Source organism: Peromyscus maniculatus, chromosome 12 (assembly GCF_049852395.1).
Source record: "Peromyscus maniculatus bairdii isolate BWxNUB_F1_BW_parent chromosome 12, HU_Pman_BW_mat_3.1, whole genome shotgun sequence".
Taxonomy (NCBI): domain Eukaryota; kingdom Metazoa; phylum Chordata; class Mammalia; order Rodentia; family Cricetidae; genus Peromyscus; species Peromyscus maniculatus.
This window is the reverse complement of record NC_134863.1, coordinates 7,149,834-7,167,360: the sequence shown is the minus strand read 5'-3', so window position 1 is coordinate 7,167,360 and position 17,527 is coordinate 7,149,834. Positions and strand designations below refer to the sequence as shown.

Below are 17,527 nucleotides of genomic sequence, written 5' to 3'. Positions count from 1 at the left end.
ATCAGCAGCTCTCCTCCTTTACCTTCTGACTGGATGGGAACCAGAGTGACCTGTGGACCCTACAGTTTTCAACAGCCTAGGACATACTCATGTATCATAACTATTTTAAGTTATCTTTCAATTTCCTACATACAGAGAAATGAAGCTGTAATTACTGAAGCTGAGTAGAGAGATTGCTCAGTGAGACACAAAATAAAACTAAGAACATATACAGTAAAAAAAAAACGAGAGCAATCAACAAACACCTTTTAATAGTAAATGTAAATGTTCATACTGTCAACTCTTCAATCAAAAGACACAGGTTAGTTGAGTAGATTAAGAAACAGAATCCACCTTTGTGATGTATACATATAAAGAAGCAAGAAGGTATAATGCCAGTGTGAAAAATACTATGGGTCTAAGATATTTATGTGTATGTGATGACAACATTACTCTTTTCTGAAGTGAAAGATTGTCCATAATTTAAATCTAGAGTTGATTTTTCTGAACATTTTAGTTATTATCAATGCATAATTGTGGTGCAATATATACATAAAGACAATCTGCCAAGATCCACTTCAAGATATTATGTAAGGGGAGACTTATGCTGTCGAAGGTCAATTGAAATAATTTAATAAATTATTCAGTGACTAATCAATAGAAACATTGATAATCCTCTGTTCCTTATGTTCTGTATTCGCTGTAATAAAACCATGCAACAAAAGGTGAGTCTTGTCTCTGGGTAGCAGATGGGAATCAGTAGGTTCTGGCTTTGCCCTCAGCAGAGCTACTACTTTGGTGGTAGTGTTCTAATAGCCTAGAACGCACTGAGATACAATGATACCCAACTTCATTTCAATGCCTTTCTTCCACAAAGTAATCCACTCCAACTTTGGGTCACAGAAAGTACTTCTGTGAACTAGAATCAGACAAACACTGTGAGATACACATTTCCAAAATTTCTTCTGTATCAGAGGCTGAGGTTTGGAATGTTCTGGCCAAGATCAAACATTACTTTTACATTCTCTATCACTCTGTCTCATCATTGAGGATGTCTCCTGATTTTCAGAGTGTGTCACTGAGCTGACAGGTTGACCAGGAGCTCTGGTGCAGGCAACTGCCATGTCCCTTGTTAACAACAGACAGTGTTGTACACAGGACCTGAACATGATGGACCAACCAAGCTGGATAAGCACTAGACCAAGGAAGGCAGATCTGTGTTAAGGATCACTCCTGACATCAGTCTAATGTCCACACCAGATGAAGTTACACATGAAAGGACATGAGCTAGTAAAGAAGCACGTGGCCCAGTTGAGACTTCCTGAATACCTGGCCTTGCTGACAGTTCTCAGGCCATACTCACTCTGCTTTGGCCTTTCATGACTTGAGTCTAGTCCTGAAATCAATTTTAAAACAGGTTCTATTAATCAGAGTTCCTGAGTGTTAATCTTGGGATCATTTCCAAATTGACTTGAATCTTATATTCACGTAGACTGACCATGTCCAGGCTCCAATCTTTAACAACTTTACTTATACTCTATCCGTAGCATCGTAGCATGATTTAATTTTCCTTTTCTTTTTTTGAAAATACATATAACATATTCTGATCACAGTTTTCCCTCCCCCATCTCCTCTCAGATCCTCATCTCCACACCCATTAATCTCTAAACTCTCTCTTGTGCGCTCTCTCTCTCTCTCTCTCTCTCTCTCTCTCTCTCTCTCTCTCTCTCTCTCTCTCTTCTCTCTCTCTCTTTAGAAAACAGACAGGCAAATAAAAAAACTGATTTTTTAAAGAAATCAATTAAAAAGCACAACACACACAAAAATCATAAAAACACATAATCAGAAACCATAAAACATAAACAAAGCAAAGGACCTGTGAGATAAGGAATAGCCAAATCAATATGAGATGAAATATCCTCAAAATCACCAATGAGTTTGTTTCATGTTGGCCATCTACTGCTGGACACAAGGCCAAGCCTTGCATGTAGTTTATATACCCTCCAGTGAGACTCCATTGGTGAAAATTTTTATTCTTTGCAAGCAGTTGTCAACTGGAGATAGCTTTTTTTTGTTAGCTATGGTAAATCATGTTTGTTTTCTCCTGTCAGTGCTGGGACCCTTTCTGGATTGAACGTGTGCAGTTGCTGCGCTGAATTATTAGAACACTTGACAAGCCCTGGAATTTGATCCCAGAAGTTTTCATATATCAAGGTTTATATTCTTCTGGGGCTGATCCTGCTCAAATGTCATCCTGAGGGTCTGGGGAGATCTGTCATATCAGGACAGTTTCTTCTCTCAACACGTCCCTGTTACTAGTTCCTATCAGGACTTCCCCCACCCTCAGGAATTCCAGGTGTAGGATATAGATGTGCCCACTTTCTGACTTAGGAATCACAAGCTACATGGCCGTTGAGGTGTCAAGCTTGTCCTGGGAAAGGTAAAAGGGCCTGTTTTCTCATGGTAAAAAGTTCTTTGTCCCCTTCTCATTTTCTCTTCAATATATTGATATCCTCAGTCCAGTCACTTCCATTACTCTCTTGGAGTGTTCCTGCCAAGACTGGGGAAAAATTGAACCCAGGTGACTCACCAGTATACAGCCTCCTACCCTCTGACATCCCACCAGTAGTCTGGGCATAAACTAATGTTGAATTCAAAAATCATGCTCTGCCACATTGACAACCAAAAGACATCTGACCACTGGGCATTAGGACAAGTATACTGAGATCACAGCTGTTTTGTGTCTCTATTAAACTTTTAACACATCATAAAGAAGAGAAAATTCATGTATCAGGAGCACCAAAAGGGAAGATGTTGTTAAGGGTCATATTAAAATAAAATAATAGGAATCCTGTGATAAGTGATGTGTGGCATGCCTATGTGATGATGGGTGTATCCCCACAGAATGAATTAAATTCTGTCTTTACAATGTAACAACAAAGTGATGAAAATGTGTTCCTATAGGTAGTGGCTGGTGGGTGAGAGTGGAGCTGGCATTGACTCCAATATAACCAAGGACACAAATTCAACTTTGAATCACCACCATGAACTAAAGTCAGTTGCTGTACAACATAATCCACTGAATACCCTTTTAATGCAGAAACTAAGGTTTGAATTGGTGTGTCTAGGATCTAGTAGTATTGCCTTATTTCTGCTCATACCACTGTTTTAAATATTCCCTGATCTTTTAGGCCAAGTCACCAGGCTGATTTCTCAATAATAAACTTAGTACGGACCCTGGTCCTGTGTCCCTAAGTCCTAGGAATTATAGAACAATGGTGTTGAACAAGGTCTGCATTGCTAGGGGCTTGACCTAGTCCCCTAGTAGGGTCCTGTGATAACTTCAGGATACAGGTGCACCCTGAAATATTAAGCCTTGAGCTAGGGAAAGAATGAGATCTGGTGGGATGGGGATTCTAGGGACAGTCTTGTTCTCTGTAGGGTACCCAGATATTTAGTCATGCCTGGAGCCTTCTGCCGTGATGTTGTATGACAAATCCCAGAATCAAGTTCTGAAGTGGAAACTTGTCATAGTCTCTCACATTCAGCACTGAATGCCTTTGTTAACATTTGGACTGGAAATCATGTCTTGTTTGCCTTAGTTCATATTCACATGAAGGCTGATTACAACCATACTTCAGCCTTCATGAACCCCAAATACACTCTATCTAGCTTGATTTTACTTGTTTGTATTGAGTGTAATAAACTTCCAATATCCCAGTACTATCTATTCATTTTGACTTGAGTAATAGAAACTGAGATCACAGATAATAGAAGTGTCCCAGTCTCCAAACTGTAATTCTAAGGCAAGATGACTAAGTGCCAATAGATTGTTAGAAATGGAGGAGGCATGCGATTAGGTATATTAAAGAGTGAAATTAGGGAAGTCTATGACATTCACACTGTACAATTGCATGGTGTGATCAGAGCTCCAGAGGAGGGCTGGGAAAATGTGTCTGTGTGGAGATGGTACTCCCAGGGGTGATGATGCAGGTTATAACCCTAGTTGCAGACTTCAGAGTGCCAGGCCATCCCCACACCACTCTGAATCCCAGTGAAATATACACTAAAACAAATGAGTTAGAGTAGAATTACAAGTTGAGAATGGATATTTTATTGTGCATTTCAGGAGCAGGGTAAAGGTCTATGTTAGGCAAGAACAGTAAGGGTATACTTGTGCATGATTCAAATCCCAGCCTGTGTGGGTGAGATGAATGTTGAAAGGCCTAGGGACACATTCCAGGGGACAAGCTCTTCTCCACAGTGTCCCCTTCATGAGTGACCAGGCAGCTGACACTGCTTTTAGATTTCCATGCTTCTTCTGTCAAGTGCAGGTAGCTGTTAGCCACGTACTTGTCACCCTGTTTCACAGGCTTAGTGGTCTCTACACCCTGGGTGATAGGTGTACCATTTGCCTTCCAGGCCACTGTCACAACACCTGGGTAAAAGTCAGTCATCACACACACCAGTGTGGCCTTTTTGGTCTTAAGCTCCTCAGAGGATGGTGGAAACAGCGTAACTGAAGGTGTAGCCTTGGGTTGACCTGCAGGGTAGAGAAAGAGAAGGTCAGAATCTTAGTTTTCCAATAGGAATCCTGGAGGTAGCATTTTAAGTGTCTTGAGTTTAGCGACTGTGTTTGAACACACAGAGTACAGAAGATGAGGTATGCATTTCTTCTATATACTCCCTATGTTCTTAGGAATTATGCACCCCATATTTGTGCAGTAGTTCACTTGATACCTGCCTGTACTTTGACCTTCAACAAAGATAACTGACCTTCACTTTCCTGCCCTTGTAACCTTGTTTCTGTTTTTTTTAAATATGTCTGCAGTCTGTCTGTCCCACTCCAAAGACAGTTCTGATGTAAAACCCTCTGCTGAGTCTAAGCTTTAAACCTAGGAGTGTGTTTTTACCCAAATCTGTGCCTTGTAGGTCCCTGGCCTCTGCTCAGTGTAGCATGGATCTGGGTGAACTGTTTCTCATTCTGCAGACTGAGGTGAGATCCCTTCTCTGGATGAGTTGTGTAATTTTCATGGATCAGGACCAGAGCTATGTGAATGCAGTTTCTCTGTTTCCTAACCAGTGTCTTAGAGAGACCCAGGAACCCAGCTTCCTAACTGCAGCTTCAGTCTCTCTCTCTTGACTTCCTGTGTCCAGAGCCACCTTACCTTTCTTCTCCTTACTAAAATTCCTGAGTTCTGGCTTGGTTACTGCTCTATTCATGGCTTTCCATGGGAGCTTGGGGATCCTTTCTTCTGCCTGTCCTAGGAACTGAATCTCCAGCTTACCTGACCTCTGACATGTTATTCACCAGCCTCAATGCTGAGTGTTCTATGTTCTCCTAACTCAACAGCTGCCTCTCCCTCTGTGCCTCTGGCCTTCCTTCCCCATGACATAGTAATTCACTTTAGCCCTCACAAAGTTTACTAGAAAGATAGACACTCATAGAGAGTGACACAGTGGAGTACTTATCAGAGCACTGCATATCTCAACAGAATGACAGACACATATTAACAGTTTATCTCCCCCCCCCTTCTTTGAGATTAGACATGAAAGGTGACAGGGAACCATCTGAGGTGAGCTGCAGAAACTAGAGAAGCAAGAGATTATTTACCTAGAATGAAGTTTAAGCATGAAGTAGTATGGAGAATGAGAAATAATTAAATTTAAAAAAATCATCTCAAACCTTAGAGATTGCAGTAACAGAAGAGGAAAGAGTCACTTACCTAGGACAGTCAACGTGGTGCCTCCGCCGAACACCCAACACTGTGATATAGGCTCATGCAAAAACCCTACATGCACCTTACCCTCCAGTTTCAGCTGTGATATATGCAGTCTCTGATGATTCTGGGATACACAGTGACCTCTCTAAAAGATCCTGCTTCCCAGGATCCCACATGTCCTCTGAGCCAGCCTTGCCAGGAAGTCATTCATAAAATTTCCACCCACTCTTTAGAAGAAGCTCTTTACAGGATAAGAATGAACAGAGAGGAGCCCTTGGTAACAGGTCAAGGAAGCTACTAACTGCATGGAGTCTATGCAAAGTCTTGAGTCCACTAACTCAGTCTCTGTAGCTCCTGTCTGGTGAAGAACAAAAACAGAGCCCTGAGACCCTGCAGAACACAGCAGGTGGACAACACACACAACCATCAGTTTCAATCCACATCTCATCTTCCTACACATGGTAGAATCATTACCAATCATACATTACTAAGCAATATATGGTCACATCATACAGTCATTTAATGACAACTTGACTATTACCTGATATCAAGAAACAATCAATAACTTCTTTTGGAGTTTGATATGCTGTCTAGGCATTCTTTTTGTAAACCTGGAAGTATATATAATCATAGCAGACAAGATACAAGTTCTGGAATGTGCTTTTGTAACACAGTATAAGGGAAGAGTTCAATGTTATAGTTGAATCAAAATCCAGTTGAAATGAGTGTTAGAAGTTGCTTGGTGGGAATATGAGAACATTACTATTTCTGTGTTTCCTAACTTTTGTGTCCAAATTTGTCAGTGAAAACTTGAAGCAAAAGAATGAGGAAGTGAGTCTCTGGGCAATATCTGGGTTCGGATGAGTGCTGGCACTGACCCTAGCAAGGAATACTACTGTGAGGATACTCAGGGTCTTCACTTCCAATTATTGGGCACAAACTTTATCATGCCCTAGCATCAGAAAGCTGCCATGAAGCACAAATCCCAAAGGTTCTTCCTAGCTCAGAAACTGGGGACTTGGGGCCTGAAGTCAAGCTCAGTGTTGTCAACTGTCACTCTGCCTCATTGATGAAGAATATTTCTGGCTTTGCAGACTATGCTACTGCACTGCCTAATCCACCAGAGTTCAGGATGTAGTTAGTGTCCATATTGCTTATGAGCTACTGAGGATGATGTCTCCGAGCCCTGAACACTAAATCCTTGCTGACTTGGACAGAGGTTGGGCCACTGAAGGCTGACTGTGAATTTCAAAGACTGTGATTGACACCAATCTGAAGTGCACACTGGTGTGCTGATGCACATGAGAGGACTTGGGCCAGTGAAGTGGTTGCCTGCTACACCTAACTCTACCCAAGCAACTGGCTTGAGTTAACCTCTCAGGTCACACTAAGTCTTCCTTGAAGTCTCACTCAACATGACCTTGAGTAGTCTGGAATTTGACTCTGAGACCACTTCCTATGAAGAATTAATTGGAACCCCTTCAGGAATTGAGTTGGATCCATTTCCCATTGGATGAAGTTATTATGCTTAAGTGGTTATCCCACCTCATGCTCCAGTATAGAGGACCATGAGCACCAATGTCTTGAATTATATCACAGAATTGTGGGATTTCCTATGTAATATTAAGTTAGTTGTTTAGCCTGAAACATGATGTCTTACTTCAGCTGCGTTCTGAATGAGTGTCCCTGCATCACGGGGCTCAGAGAAGAGGGCAGAGCAAGGGAAAAGTCACTCTTAGGGTAATACCCTCTGCATGTTTCAAAGAAGAACTAATTTCTCACTGGGAACCTGAATCCAATGCCCCCCCCCACACACACACACATTGTAGATTCAAAGGATTCAAAATTAAACATATAAGGAGAACAAATGTGATAAGGCAGTTCTTCTGATCAATGATATTTTATTGAATATTCAGTGGGTAAAAGAGCAAGGTTGAGATTTGTAGCACAGAGAAGAGACCCCATTCTGGGACCCCTAGGCCAAGGAAAGGCTGGGCTCCTAGAGACACTCTGTAGGGGACACACTCTTTTCTACAACGTTCCCTTCATGTGTAACTTGGCAGGACAAGCGATTGTGAGATCTCCACTGGTCCGCTGTCAAAGTGAGGAAGCTGTTGGCCATGTACTTGTTGTTGTGTTTGGAGGGATTTGTAGTGTGCACACCCTGGGTGATCGGTACACCATTTGCCTTCCAGGTCACTGTTGCACTGCCCGGGTAGAAGTCGTTAATCATACACACCACTGTGGCTTGGTTTGTCTTGAGCTCCTCAGATGAAGGTGGAAACACTGTGACTGTGGGAGTAGACTTTGGCTGACCTGTGTGAATAAAAGAAGGGGATTGATTCAGGAGACAAAATACAAAACATCAAAATCTCAGTGACTCTTCACTTTGGTCATCTTATTCACCTGGATCTTCCTCTTCTTTCTCATCTGCCCCCTTGAGCCTCCGTGAGTACAGCCTTCTTAGTAGCCTTTTCCTGGACACTCTCCCATGTTACATGACCTGGACACTGTCAGCAGGCATGGCTGTGCTCTCTCCACCCTATTGTCTATCATCTAACTTGGAATTTACCCCATTTTGGATTACCTTCCCCAGCCCATCTCCTCTTTATTCCTGAGGTGGTAGAGCTCTCTGGTGAACAGGTTATATTCCACCATGCTTTGAAGATCACATTTTCATTAATTGAGGAGGCCCCTTCTTTGTCTCCAGCACCCCGGGGACACTGAACCTCCTGTTATCTTGGACCACAGAGTCTCTACATCAACCCACACAGCTTTTCCACTGGGCAGTGTGTTCCATTCAGAGAAGCTCTGAGGCTACTCCAGGGCTCTGATGCCTCCTGCACATTTTGACCTGAACCATTCCTTCTATGCTCACCGTGTTCAAGAGGTTTCTTCACTCAGATGGAAGAGCATTGCAGTCACTTGCTCACAGCAGCAACCTGCTTCCCTGACAGTCAGCGAGCATTCTGAAACCCCAAGTTTGTCCCTCATTCCTGACCTCCTAAGTTTAACATGCCATTTGAAGAAGATAGAAAGCAGACAATGGAAGCACGAGACACCATAACCCAGGGATACGGGGCTTCATAGACAGAATCCCCCATCATCCTTAGATGAGCAGGATCTGATTACTCTACTACTCAGTGCGGTCTCTCTGTCTAGAGGACCTCATCAGCTCAGTAGAAGATCAGAGAACTGAAGACTATGACAAGCCTACTCCTTCATTATACCTCTGCAGTCCCCACTTAGGTAATCTAAGTGCCTGGAAGCAGGACCTACATCTCTAGATCCAACCCTTGACACCCTATAAAGATACTGTGGGCTCTGACAGAGTCCTAGTAGTCCTTCTTTGACCCAGTCAATGGTCCCCAATGATTAATCTGTCTGAGAACAAGGATGGAGCCCTTGACTCCTGCCTGACCCTAACTAAAGCCCGTGAGATCGCAGCATATTTATTAGAATCTGAGGCCAGATGATTCTGATCTTCTGGCCCTTTCTGCAGATTACTCTAAAACACTTATCTCCCCTAGTCACCATAGAGAAGGCTAAGGATACAGTCCTTAAGTCTTAGGAAGGCAGATAAGAAGAGGTTCCCAGAGGGAAAAAACAGACCTTTCCAAGAAAGACAACAAGGGTTGAGCTGAATGGGAAGGTGCATTAAAGCCACTTACCTAGGACGGTGAGCTTGGTTCCTCCGCCGAAAACATACCACAGTGACTGAGACTCAAACCAAAACCTGTGGGGCCAGCACCTGTCCCTGTTCTCTGGCAGCTGGGCTGGACCAAAATACTAGCTGGCTGTGATGGGTGGAGCTGTGACCCCACTTGAGGAGAGGTAGATGATAATCCTCTTCACTGGTTTTAGTCCTTGTCTGGCAGGCCCCTCCATGGAGTTGTTTCCACACTGTGTGTACCTGACCCTATCTCTGATACTCTCTGTGCTGACAGTAATGCAGAAGATCCCAGAGAAACCCCAACTGACACATTATTTCAGGTACCTTTGTTGTGTGCCATAGAGTCCAGTGATTTTTAGTCACATTTTACAGACTGAGATGCTTTTCCTCACAAATTCGTATAGTCACACTTGGCCATCTTCTTCTTTGGAACCATGGACCCAGGACAACTCTTGCTGTAAGAAACTTCCACAGAGAGAATTCTCTTTGAATTTCTTACACACAGAGACATAGCCCATATGTACTTTATTTTTTATGGGTTTTTCAGAATACAGTATCTGTTCACCATTCTATTTATCTATATGCATACATACATAACTATACATACACATGGCCACAAAGTACCCATCTATTTGTTTTTTTTTTTTACGTTAGAACATCGGTAGACTACTCTGACTTTCATCTTCATAGTTTTCTGAAACTTCTCACACAAAAGACAAAAATAATCTCCTCTCAAACAATTCTGTAGTTCAACAGCACCCCATGTGTCTCAAAGAACCCTATTTCTCATCACTTTCCTCTCCTTTGTTTCTGAAACTTCCCACACTGTGACTAATGTCTTTCCTTTCCCTTCGGTCTGCAAATGGTTGTTCACTCTGAGACCATCACCAGGGTAGTGCCTGCCCTGTCCTCTTCATATCATTGCTGTAGATGACTTGCATTATGCACTCTGCAAAGCCACAGCTGCCCAGAACTCTGTGTATGTCCTGTTCTTTTTGGCTCCAAATTCAGTTATATTATTTCATCTTGAATGTTCTATAGCAACATCAAATTCAACAGTTCCCAACCAAATTTATGACCCTGAAATTTGATCCTCTACAATGCCTTCTTTTCAGCAATTTCTCTCCAATATAGAGCCTGAAGTCATACCAGGATGTTTTTCTTTCATTGAATCAACATATTTTTTTTGTTATTCTATACAGCATAGATTGCTATTAAAATACTCAGAACACAAAGACCAACACACAGTTCACACCAAAAGCTCATGATGATAAGAATCCTTCAGTATTGTTGAAATTTGCTTCTATCTCTCCATAATTTTTAAATTAAAACAACCAACTTCATGTGTATATATGTATGCATGTGGCTTTCTGTATGTAAATTTAGTAACCCTAGAGACCAGAAGAGGGTGTCATTCTTCTGGAGCTAGAATTATGGGCCATTGTTTGATGCCCAATGTGGGTCCTGGGAACTAAAGTTGGGCTTCTGGGATAGTGGTAAACTCCCTTAACCCCTGAACCATCTCTCCAGCTTCCCAAGATTATTAATTTACATTGGAAGATTACCCATTGTGTTGAGGCCACAATTTTATTTTTTCCTCCATGTTCTCTACCTTATTTAAATTCCATCCATATGACAATTTCCACTGGTTTAAGACTTGTACATAAGTATTTTTTTTATTAGCAGCATAAACCTAACCCTTTTTTCTTAGTAAATAATGCATACATTCTTCCTTTAATATTGGAAAGAAACTTCCTCAGTCAGTAATTCTTTTAAAAATTACAATATTCTTTATACTTAATACAAAACATTTGAATCAGAAATAAGGATAAACTCCCACTTATTCTTTCAACATTTACAGTATTTCACAGATTCTGAATATTCAGATCCACTGAAATAAGCTTGGGGATATGAATGCCTAGTAAAATGCCAATCAACAGAGCAATCTGAAAGAATCAGCTAAGGAATCACTGACCTAACATGAGAAGTAAGTGGCTGAATGAAAAAGCAGCTTATAAAATCTAGAGAGATCCTTTGATGATTCATTAACATTATAGAAAATACTCTAGAAATAAACAACATAGAATGTCATATAAACATGATATGCTTTGTAAATAAATTACTTGGCTTTTTAACATAAAGGTGAGTCATCAGAGTATAATCTTGTTCCTTGATGAAAATGCTGAGTATTGTAAAATCATTTCTTTTCAAATTAATCATATACTGCATCAAAATTGTATTCATACAGCAAAAATAGACTTCTTGAGAAACAGGGAACTAATTATAAAATCAAGCAGTAAGAACAATGGAGAATAGGCATGGGTAGTTGGTGCATAGACCATGACAGTGTCTACCTGATTAAATAGAGAAGGGTATAGGAGGGCAGATGGGGAGAGAATTACTAACTTTAAAGACCTTTTGAAAAGTCATGTGGAAACCTGCTATTATAGAAGTTTCATAAAATATGCAAATATATGAAAGTAATTTAACTAGAGTTACCTAATAATGGGGGAGACAATGCCCCCAAATAGATATATTATGCCACAGAGTAAAACTCACAAGACTAGCAATTGACTATATTCTGTTGTCAAAGAATTCCTGCATATACCCTACCCCCTGCAACATCACAGATCACTACCAAGGCTATTGGTTCCTCTCTACAATCTGATGGTATCGAAGTCCTATTATCGAAGACAATGCTTCTTATGTCATTGAGCAGAGAAAAGCTGAGTTGGTGCCTAACTAGAAGCTGCACCTCTACTAATTAGTATTCATTATGCTGGAAGGTACGTTGCATGCTGCCAGAGGAGAAAGGTAATCATTAATATCACTTAAATACAAATTATATGGCATACAACAGCAACCTGCCTGTCAGATATACTGGTGCTATAGTGGCACAAATATTATGGGAGTAATCCACTATCCTGGTTGGAATTAAGGCCCTCTCCATGAGATGGAACCCATACCTGGCACTATGAAAGTGGCCATGAACCTGAGATTACACAGGTCATGAGCCTAGGGGAAAATCTACTATTATTGTTTTGTTAAAGGAGCAGCAGTAAAATGAAGTTTTTGCAATTGATAACCACTGGTAAAGGGGAAATCAGTTTTCTCCAAGGGAGTGACAGTGACCATCAACCACACTCAGGGCAAGCCCATACCCAAGATTCATTTGACAACACAAAATGAGGTTCATGTTTTCTGTATCCTTTTTCTGTTTTGTTTCAGTGCTTTTGTCTTAATAGTTTGTTTGCTTGCTTTTGTTTTTGTATATTTTTTCTTAGAAAGAAAATAACTTGAAACTGAGTGGATAGGGAGGTGGGAGGGTCTGAGAATACTTGGGGTAAGGGAAAGAATACAATTAAAATATATTTATATAATATGAAGAATGCATATGGAAGCATTCAGTATGCTAGGATTGTAATTTTAAACAGATTTTCTTATGTTCCTAGATTTTTCAGAAACATGCAATTTTAATAAACTATTATCCATATGTTTTTAATAGCAATAAAAATAACCCTTACTGGATATTAACTTTATGTCACATTCTGCTGCTGGGTAACATGATTTTGAAGCTTTCCATTACATTGCTTATGATCGATGTACTATGATGTGCTCTTATGCAGCATTTACATGATTTCCTATTTTCTGTCATTACTAATAATGTTGCGCTCACTCTTCCTGCATATAAGTATTTGGTTACAGGTGTCATTATATTCCTTGCTTAGGAATAAATCATAGAGTAGAATTGTACCATGAAGATAAACAATATTTCTTTTACAACTCATTCCTGTTCATGAAATGGCTATGCATTTAAATTCTCTAGACAGTCTTTAAGATTGCTAATTCCTTCCATGATAATTCCAATAATTCTTACTTAAAATCTAATCACTTTACTTCCTCAGGGATCTTGGCCTGGGATTGTGTACCTGAGCCCCCTTCACATCTCCGGGCTGTTGTGTGATATTTTGTTCTTGCCTATAGACAAAAGGGGGAATGTTGTGTGATATTTTGCTTGTGTTCTGATGAATAAAGTTTGCCTGGAGATCAGAGGGTGGAAGTAGCCACTAGTTAACCATAAAGGACAGGCGATGTTGCCACACACCTTTAACCCCAGCACTTGGGAGGCTCACACCTTTAATCCAGCACAATCAGGAGGTAGAGAGACAGGAATGTAAGGTGGGTAGAGACAGGATCTCGCCCCCATTTGGTCTGAGGATTCATAGGGGTAGAAAGTCTCTAGTGACTGATGCTCTGCTTCTTTGATCTTTCAGCTTTCACCCTCAATATCAGACTCCAAGTGATTATTGATAAGACTAATTAGCATCACACTTCAACAGGCTGTGCTCTAGGTACATTGTCTCTCTATCAGTTTCTTTGGTTTCTGCCTCCATCCTCAAATATGACCATACAGTTTGCTATTGGAACCAGCTCTTCTAAGAAACAATTCAACTTTGGTGGTCACCTCTTGTACTGGCTGGTTTTGTGTCAACTTAACACAAGCTAGAGTCATTGGAGAGGAGGAAGACTCAGTTAAAAAAATGTCGATGTGAGATCCAGCTGTATGACATTTTCTCAATTAGTGATCAGTGGAGAGGGTCCCAGCCCTTTGTTGGTGGAGCCATCCTTGGGCTGAAGGTCCTGGATTCTATTAGAAAGCAGGCTGAACAAACTATGGGAAGCAGGTCAGCAAACAGCTCCCCTCCAGGTTCCTGCCCTTTTGAGTTCTTGTCCTGATTTCCTTCAGTGATTAACAGCAGTGTGAAAATGTAAGTGGAATAAACCCTTTGCTCCCCAATTTGCTCTTTGGTCATGGTGTTTTGTTGCAGCAATAGAAACACTAAGACATCTACATAAACCCTTCTGATTCCTCTCTCACACCTCAAAGCAAAGGCTGTTACATTAGACTTCTTGATCCACTAGCTCTTCCCAACAGCTCCCTGCTGTACTTGGTGTCCTGTTCTCCCTATTCCAAACATTGCTGGTTTTGTGAGGTGTTCCCAACACCATCCAGTACTCAAACTCTGTAATGCTAGCATTCTTTTCCATTTTGTTGCTCATAAAATTGAAAATTGGTTTTACTCTACAACAGGATAAGCCCCTTTGTTTCAGACACACTTCCTCGACATTACCAGGCCTTGACCCCAGTAACCATTGATGAGTACTTTAGCTAATGAAAGTCTTATCCTTGCACCATTCCTTCTCTATAGCTTGACTGTCTTTCCCAAAATATAAGCCAGTAATGGTAATATAACTACATGTTAGACTACATGCCACTGTGTGCCTAGCCTTGGGCTCCATATCAGTCACCTTTCTCCAGAAAGAAAGGGCATATTAATACAACACTCTCTTGCAATTCTTCGATGTTGAATTCCTGGTAGTAATGGCACTGCCCAAGGATGCAATGACAGCCAAGGAGCCCATGGCCCTTGGCACCTGTGCTATATGCAGCCCAGTAAAGGGACATTTATTCTGTATTATCACCTGGAACCCAAAGCATGGCAGAATCCCTGGCTAGCTAACATAATGGTAGTGCATAGCTTAAAGGAAATAGATGAAGGAGGATGGGCAAGAGGAAGATAGAAGAGAGAGTATGAAGTTGAGCATGAGGAGAGGAAGGAGGAGAGGGGAGAAGGAAAAGGGAGAGAGAAGAGAAGAAGTAGAGAGGAGAGGGAAGGAGGGGGAGGAAGGAAGAATAGCAACATCCTGTGATGCAGTGGACACTACTCCCGTGCTGTGCACCTGTCTTTCTGTATGTGGTTTCTCTCTGCTCAGAAGACTTAGGTGAATGAAGTACTATCACTGGCTGATGAGATTCAAAACCAAGATTACTAATATTGCAACATTTTAATAAAAACTAAAGTTATTGTGAACAAATCTACAATTAACAAAATGCTAACACTAAGCCAGAGTATACACAGACATTCCTCACAGACAGGTCCTTTTCACCCTCCCATGACATTTCTTTACCTCCACTGGCCATTGCCTGACATAAGCACACATACCTGTTCTTCAAGCTCTGCAGACTGAGGGACTGTTTCCTGCCCATGCTCCTAGGCCTGCATCCTGCTCCAAGGTGCTGTCAACTGGCACAACAGATGCTGGTTGTCATGGACACACTCACCAACAGAGTAGAAAGTATTTCTTAGGTCAGGGCCTAATTCTTTTAGAGTCTCACTCCCCATTTGCCTATCCTGGGCTTCACCTGTGCTCAGGGTCACAAGTACCTCTGGCCCAACCAGTGGGTGAGATTTCTGGAGGAGATCCATTAAGACTTGCTGGTGATGGCTGCCCCAGTACACAGAGGTCCACATGGCTTGTGGCCCCACCCTCAGCCTGCCCCTCCAGACTCTGTGGTTAATATTCTCTAGAGGTCTATCCTGGGGCATGGGGAGGGTTATAAACTGTCTTATTGTGGTTGGAATCCAGAGCTCAACTCCTCCCCTGGGCAGCCAGACTGGTCCTGTCCCTAGGGCCTGTGTAGAACAAAGCTGACCAGCACAATTTTCTGGTTCCCCAAGGGGTACTCTAGCGCTCTGAAGCTTCTCCCAGGTGCCCAGAGGTTGTAATGAGTTCCTCTAATGGCTCAGGAAGACAAGAGCCACTGAAAGCTTGAGCTCAGGGTTCTGGGGAGTGCTGGGCTTCTCCGATCAGTCCCTAAGGTGGCCCATGGACTCTGTACTCAGGTCAAGTGTGATCAATCCCTCCTTGTATAGAATGACTCTGCCTGTTCAGACCTGTCTGACCCTCTCATGAGCCCAGCAGACTGTGATTCTATATAGCTCAGGGGGGCAGTGATAGTGAGATCATGTTGAAACTATCAGCCCCAGACTTCAGGGTTTTTTTTTGTGTGTGTGAAATGGAATGGTGTTCTACACAGGAGGGTTGTGACCATTCGTGGTTGATGGTATCTGCTGGCTCCATGCTGCTGTCTAGTGTATCTGGCTTTGCTGTGAAACAATCTTATTTTACACTATGAATATGTATTACTCTCATTGGCAAATAAAAGCTGATTGGCCAGTAGTCAGGCAAAAAGTTTGGGCACAGTGATCAAACTAATGATACAGGGAGAAAGAAGGGTGGAGTCAAGAGTCAGGAGGAGACATGGAGAATAAAGATGAATGTGCCATGCCATGCTAATAAAGTTACCACAGCATGGCAGAGTGTAAATAAGGAATATGAGTTAATTTAAAATCTACGAGCTGGTTAGTAATAAGCCTGAGCTATTAGCCGAACATTTACAATTAATATAAACCTATGTGTGGTAATTTGGAAGTGGATCCTGGCATGGGAATTCTCCACCTACATGGCTCCCTTGTTTGCTCTCCTCTGACTTTAGGCTTCTAAGGAACTTTTCAAGAATCCTCTTGCAAGTATCCTTGTTCTGTAGACATCAACAAGAATCCAAAGAAAATAAAGACAAAATTCACTATTGCTCTAGGGGTTGGAGTACAAAGTGAGCTAGAATCCAATAGGGATCATGTTCCATCAATTTTAGCTCCCCTACCATCAATACTTTTGTTCCCATATCCTCAGTGTGCCAAAAACTGAAATGTGCTAGGCATTGCTGGTGGAGGAAGGGGATGGTCATGTGCTTTTGGTTGGACTCGAGTTTGAATCTCAGGAATACCACACATGGTTCAATGAGAATGGTGACACTTTAACACTGGCTGTGTGCCTTGTCTGTAAACCTGGGTCTAAGATTACCTACTCTTCGAGTATGCAAATTAATAAACATATACTCTGGCAAATTCTCTAAATTATGGTGCCACAGAATTAAGAGGAGGCAGGACTGGGATTTCCAATGATGGCATTTTTCTCTCATTCTAGATACTATGGTAGTGCTTGGTGTATGGGAAAACATAATGCCCAGAGCCTGGTACATAATAGATATTCAACTACATGTAGTTGAGTCTGGACATATTGAATGGAGCTTTCTTCTGTTTTATTTGTCTACTGGTATCTTTTAGTTTCTCCATGTCTCCCTTTCAGATGTCCCCAACTTCCTACATCCAGAGAGAAAAATCCCTATTGTTCCATTCCTAGAATGTCAGTGAAGATTCGTCCTCTTGCTTTTCAAGTCCTTTTACCACCACTAACAACTTTTGTACTACAGGAGATTGAACACAAGGCCTCAGGAATAAGTGCTAAT

The 17,527-nt window shown here is 41.6% G+C and overlaps 2 protein-coding genes across 3 annotated transcripts in view; both read right to left on the bottom strand.

Moving 5' to 3' along the window:
* Positions 1–4,070: 4,070 nt before the first annotated feature.
* LOC121821659 (immunoglobulin lambda-1 light chain-like) overlaps positions 4,071–17,527 on the bottom strand; it is a 755,041-nt gene continuing 741,584 nt past the window's right edge. For both annotated transcript variants that reach the window (XM_076548526.1, XM_076548527.1), the window contains exons 3-4: positions 5,706–5,743; positions 4,071–4,522 (exon numbers count right to left, since the gene is read on the bottom strand). In XM_076548526.1, coding sequence (XP_076404641.1) covers positions 4,206–4,522; positions 5,706–5,743 — 355 coding nt within the window. In that variant the 3' untranslated portion in view covers positions 4,071–4,205. The remainder of the gene's footprint in view (positions 4,523–5,705; positions 5,744–17,527) is intronic.
* Positions 7,584–17,527, bottom strand: part of LOC102922868 (immunoglobulin lambda-1 light chain-like) — a 183,108-nt gene continuing 173,164 nt past the window's right edge. The window contains exons 3-4 of the mRNA XM_076548525.1: positions 9,374–9,408; positions 7,584–8,018 (exon numbers count right to left, since the gene is read on the bottom strand). Coding sequence (XP_076404640.1) covers positions 7,702–8,018; positions 9,374–9,408 — 352 coding nt within the window. The 3' untranslated portion in view covers positions 7,584–7,701. The remainder of the gene's footprint in view (positions 8,019–9,373; positions 9,409–17,527) is intronic.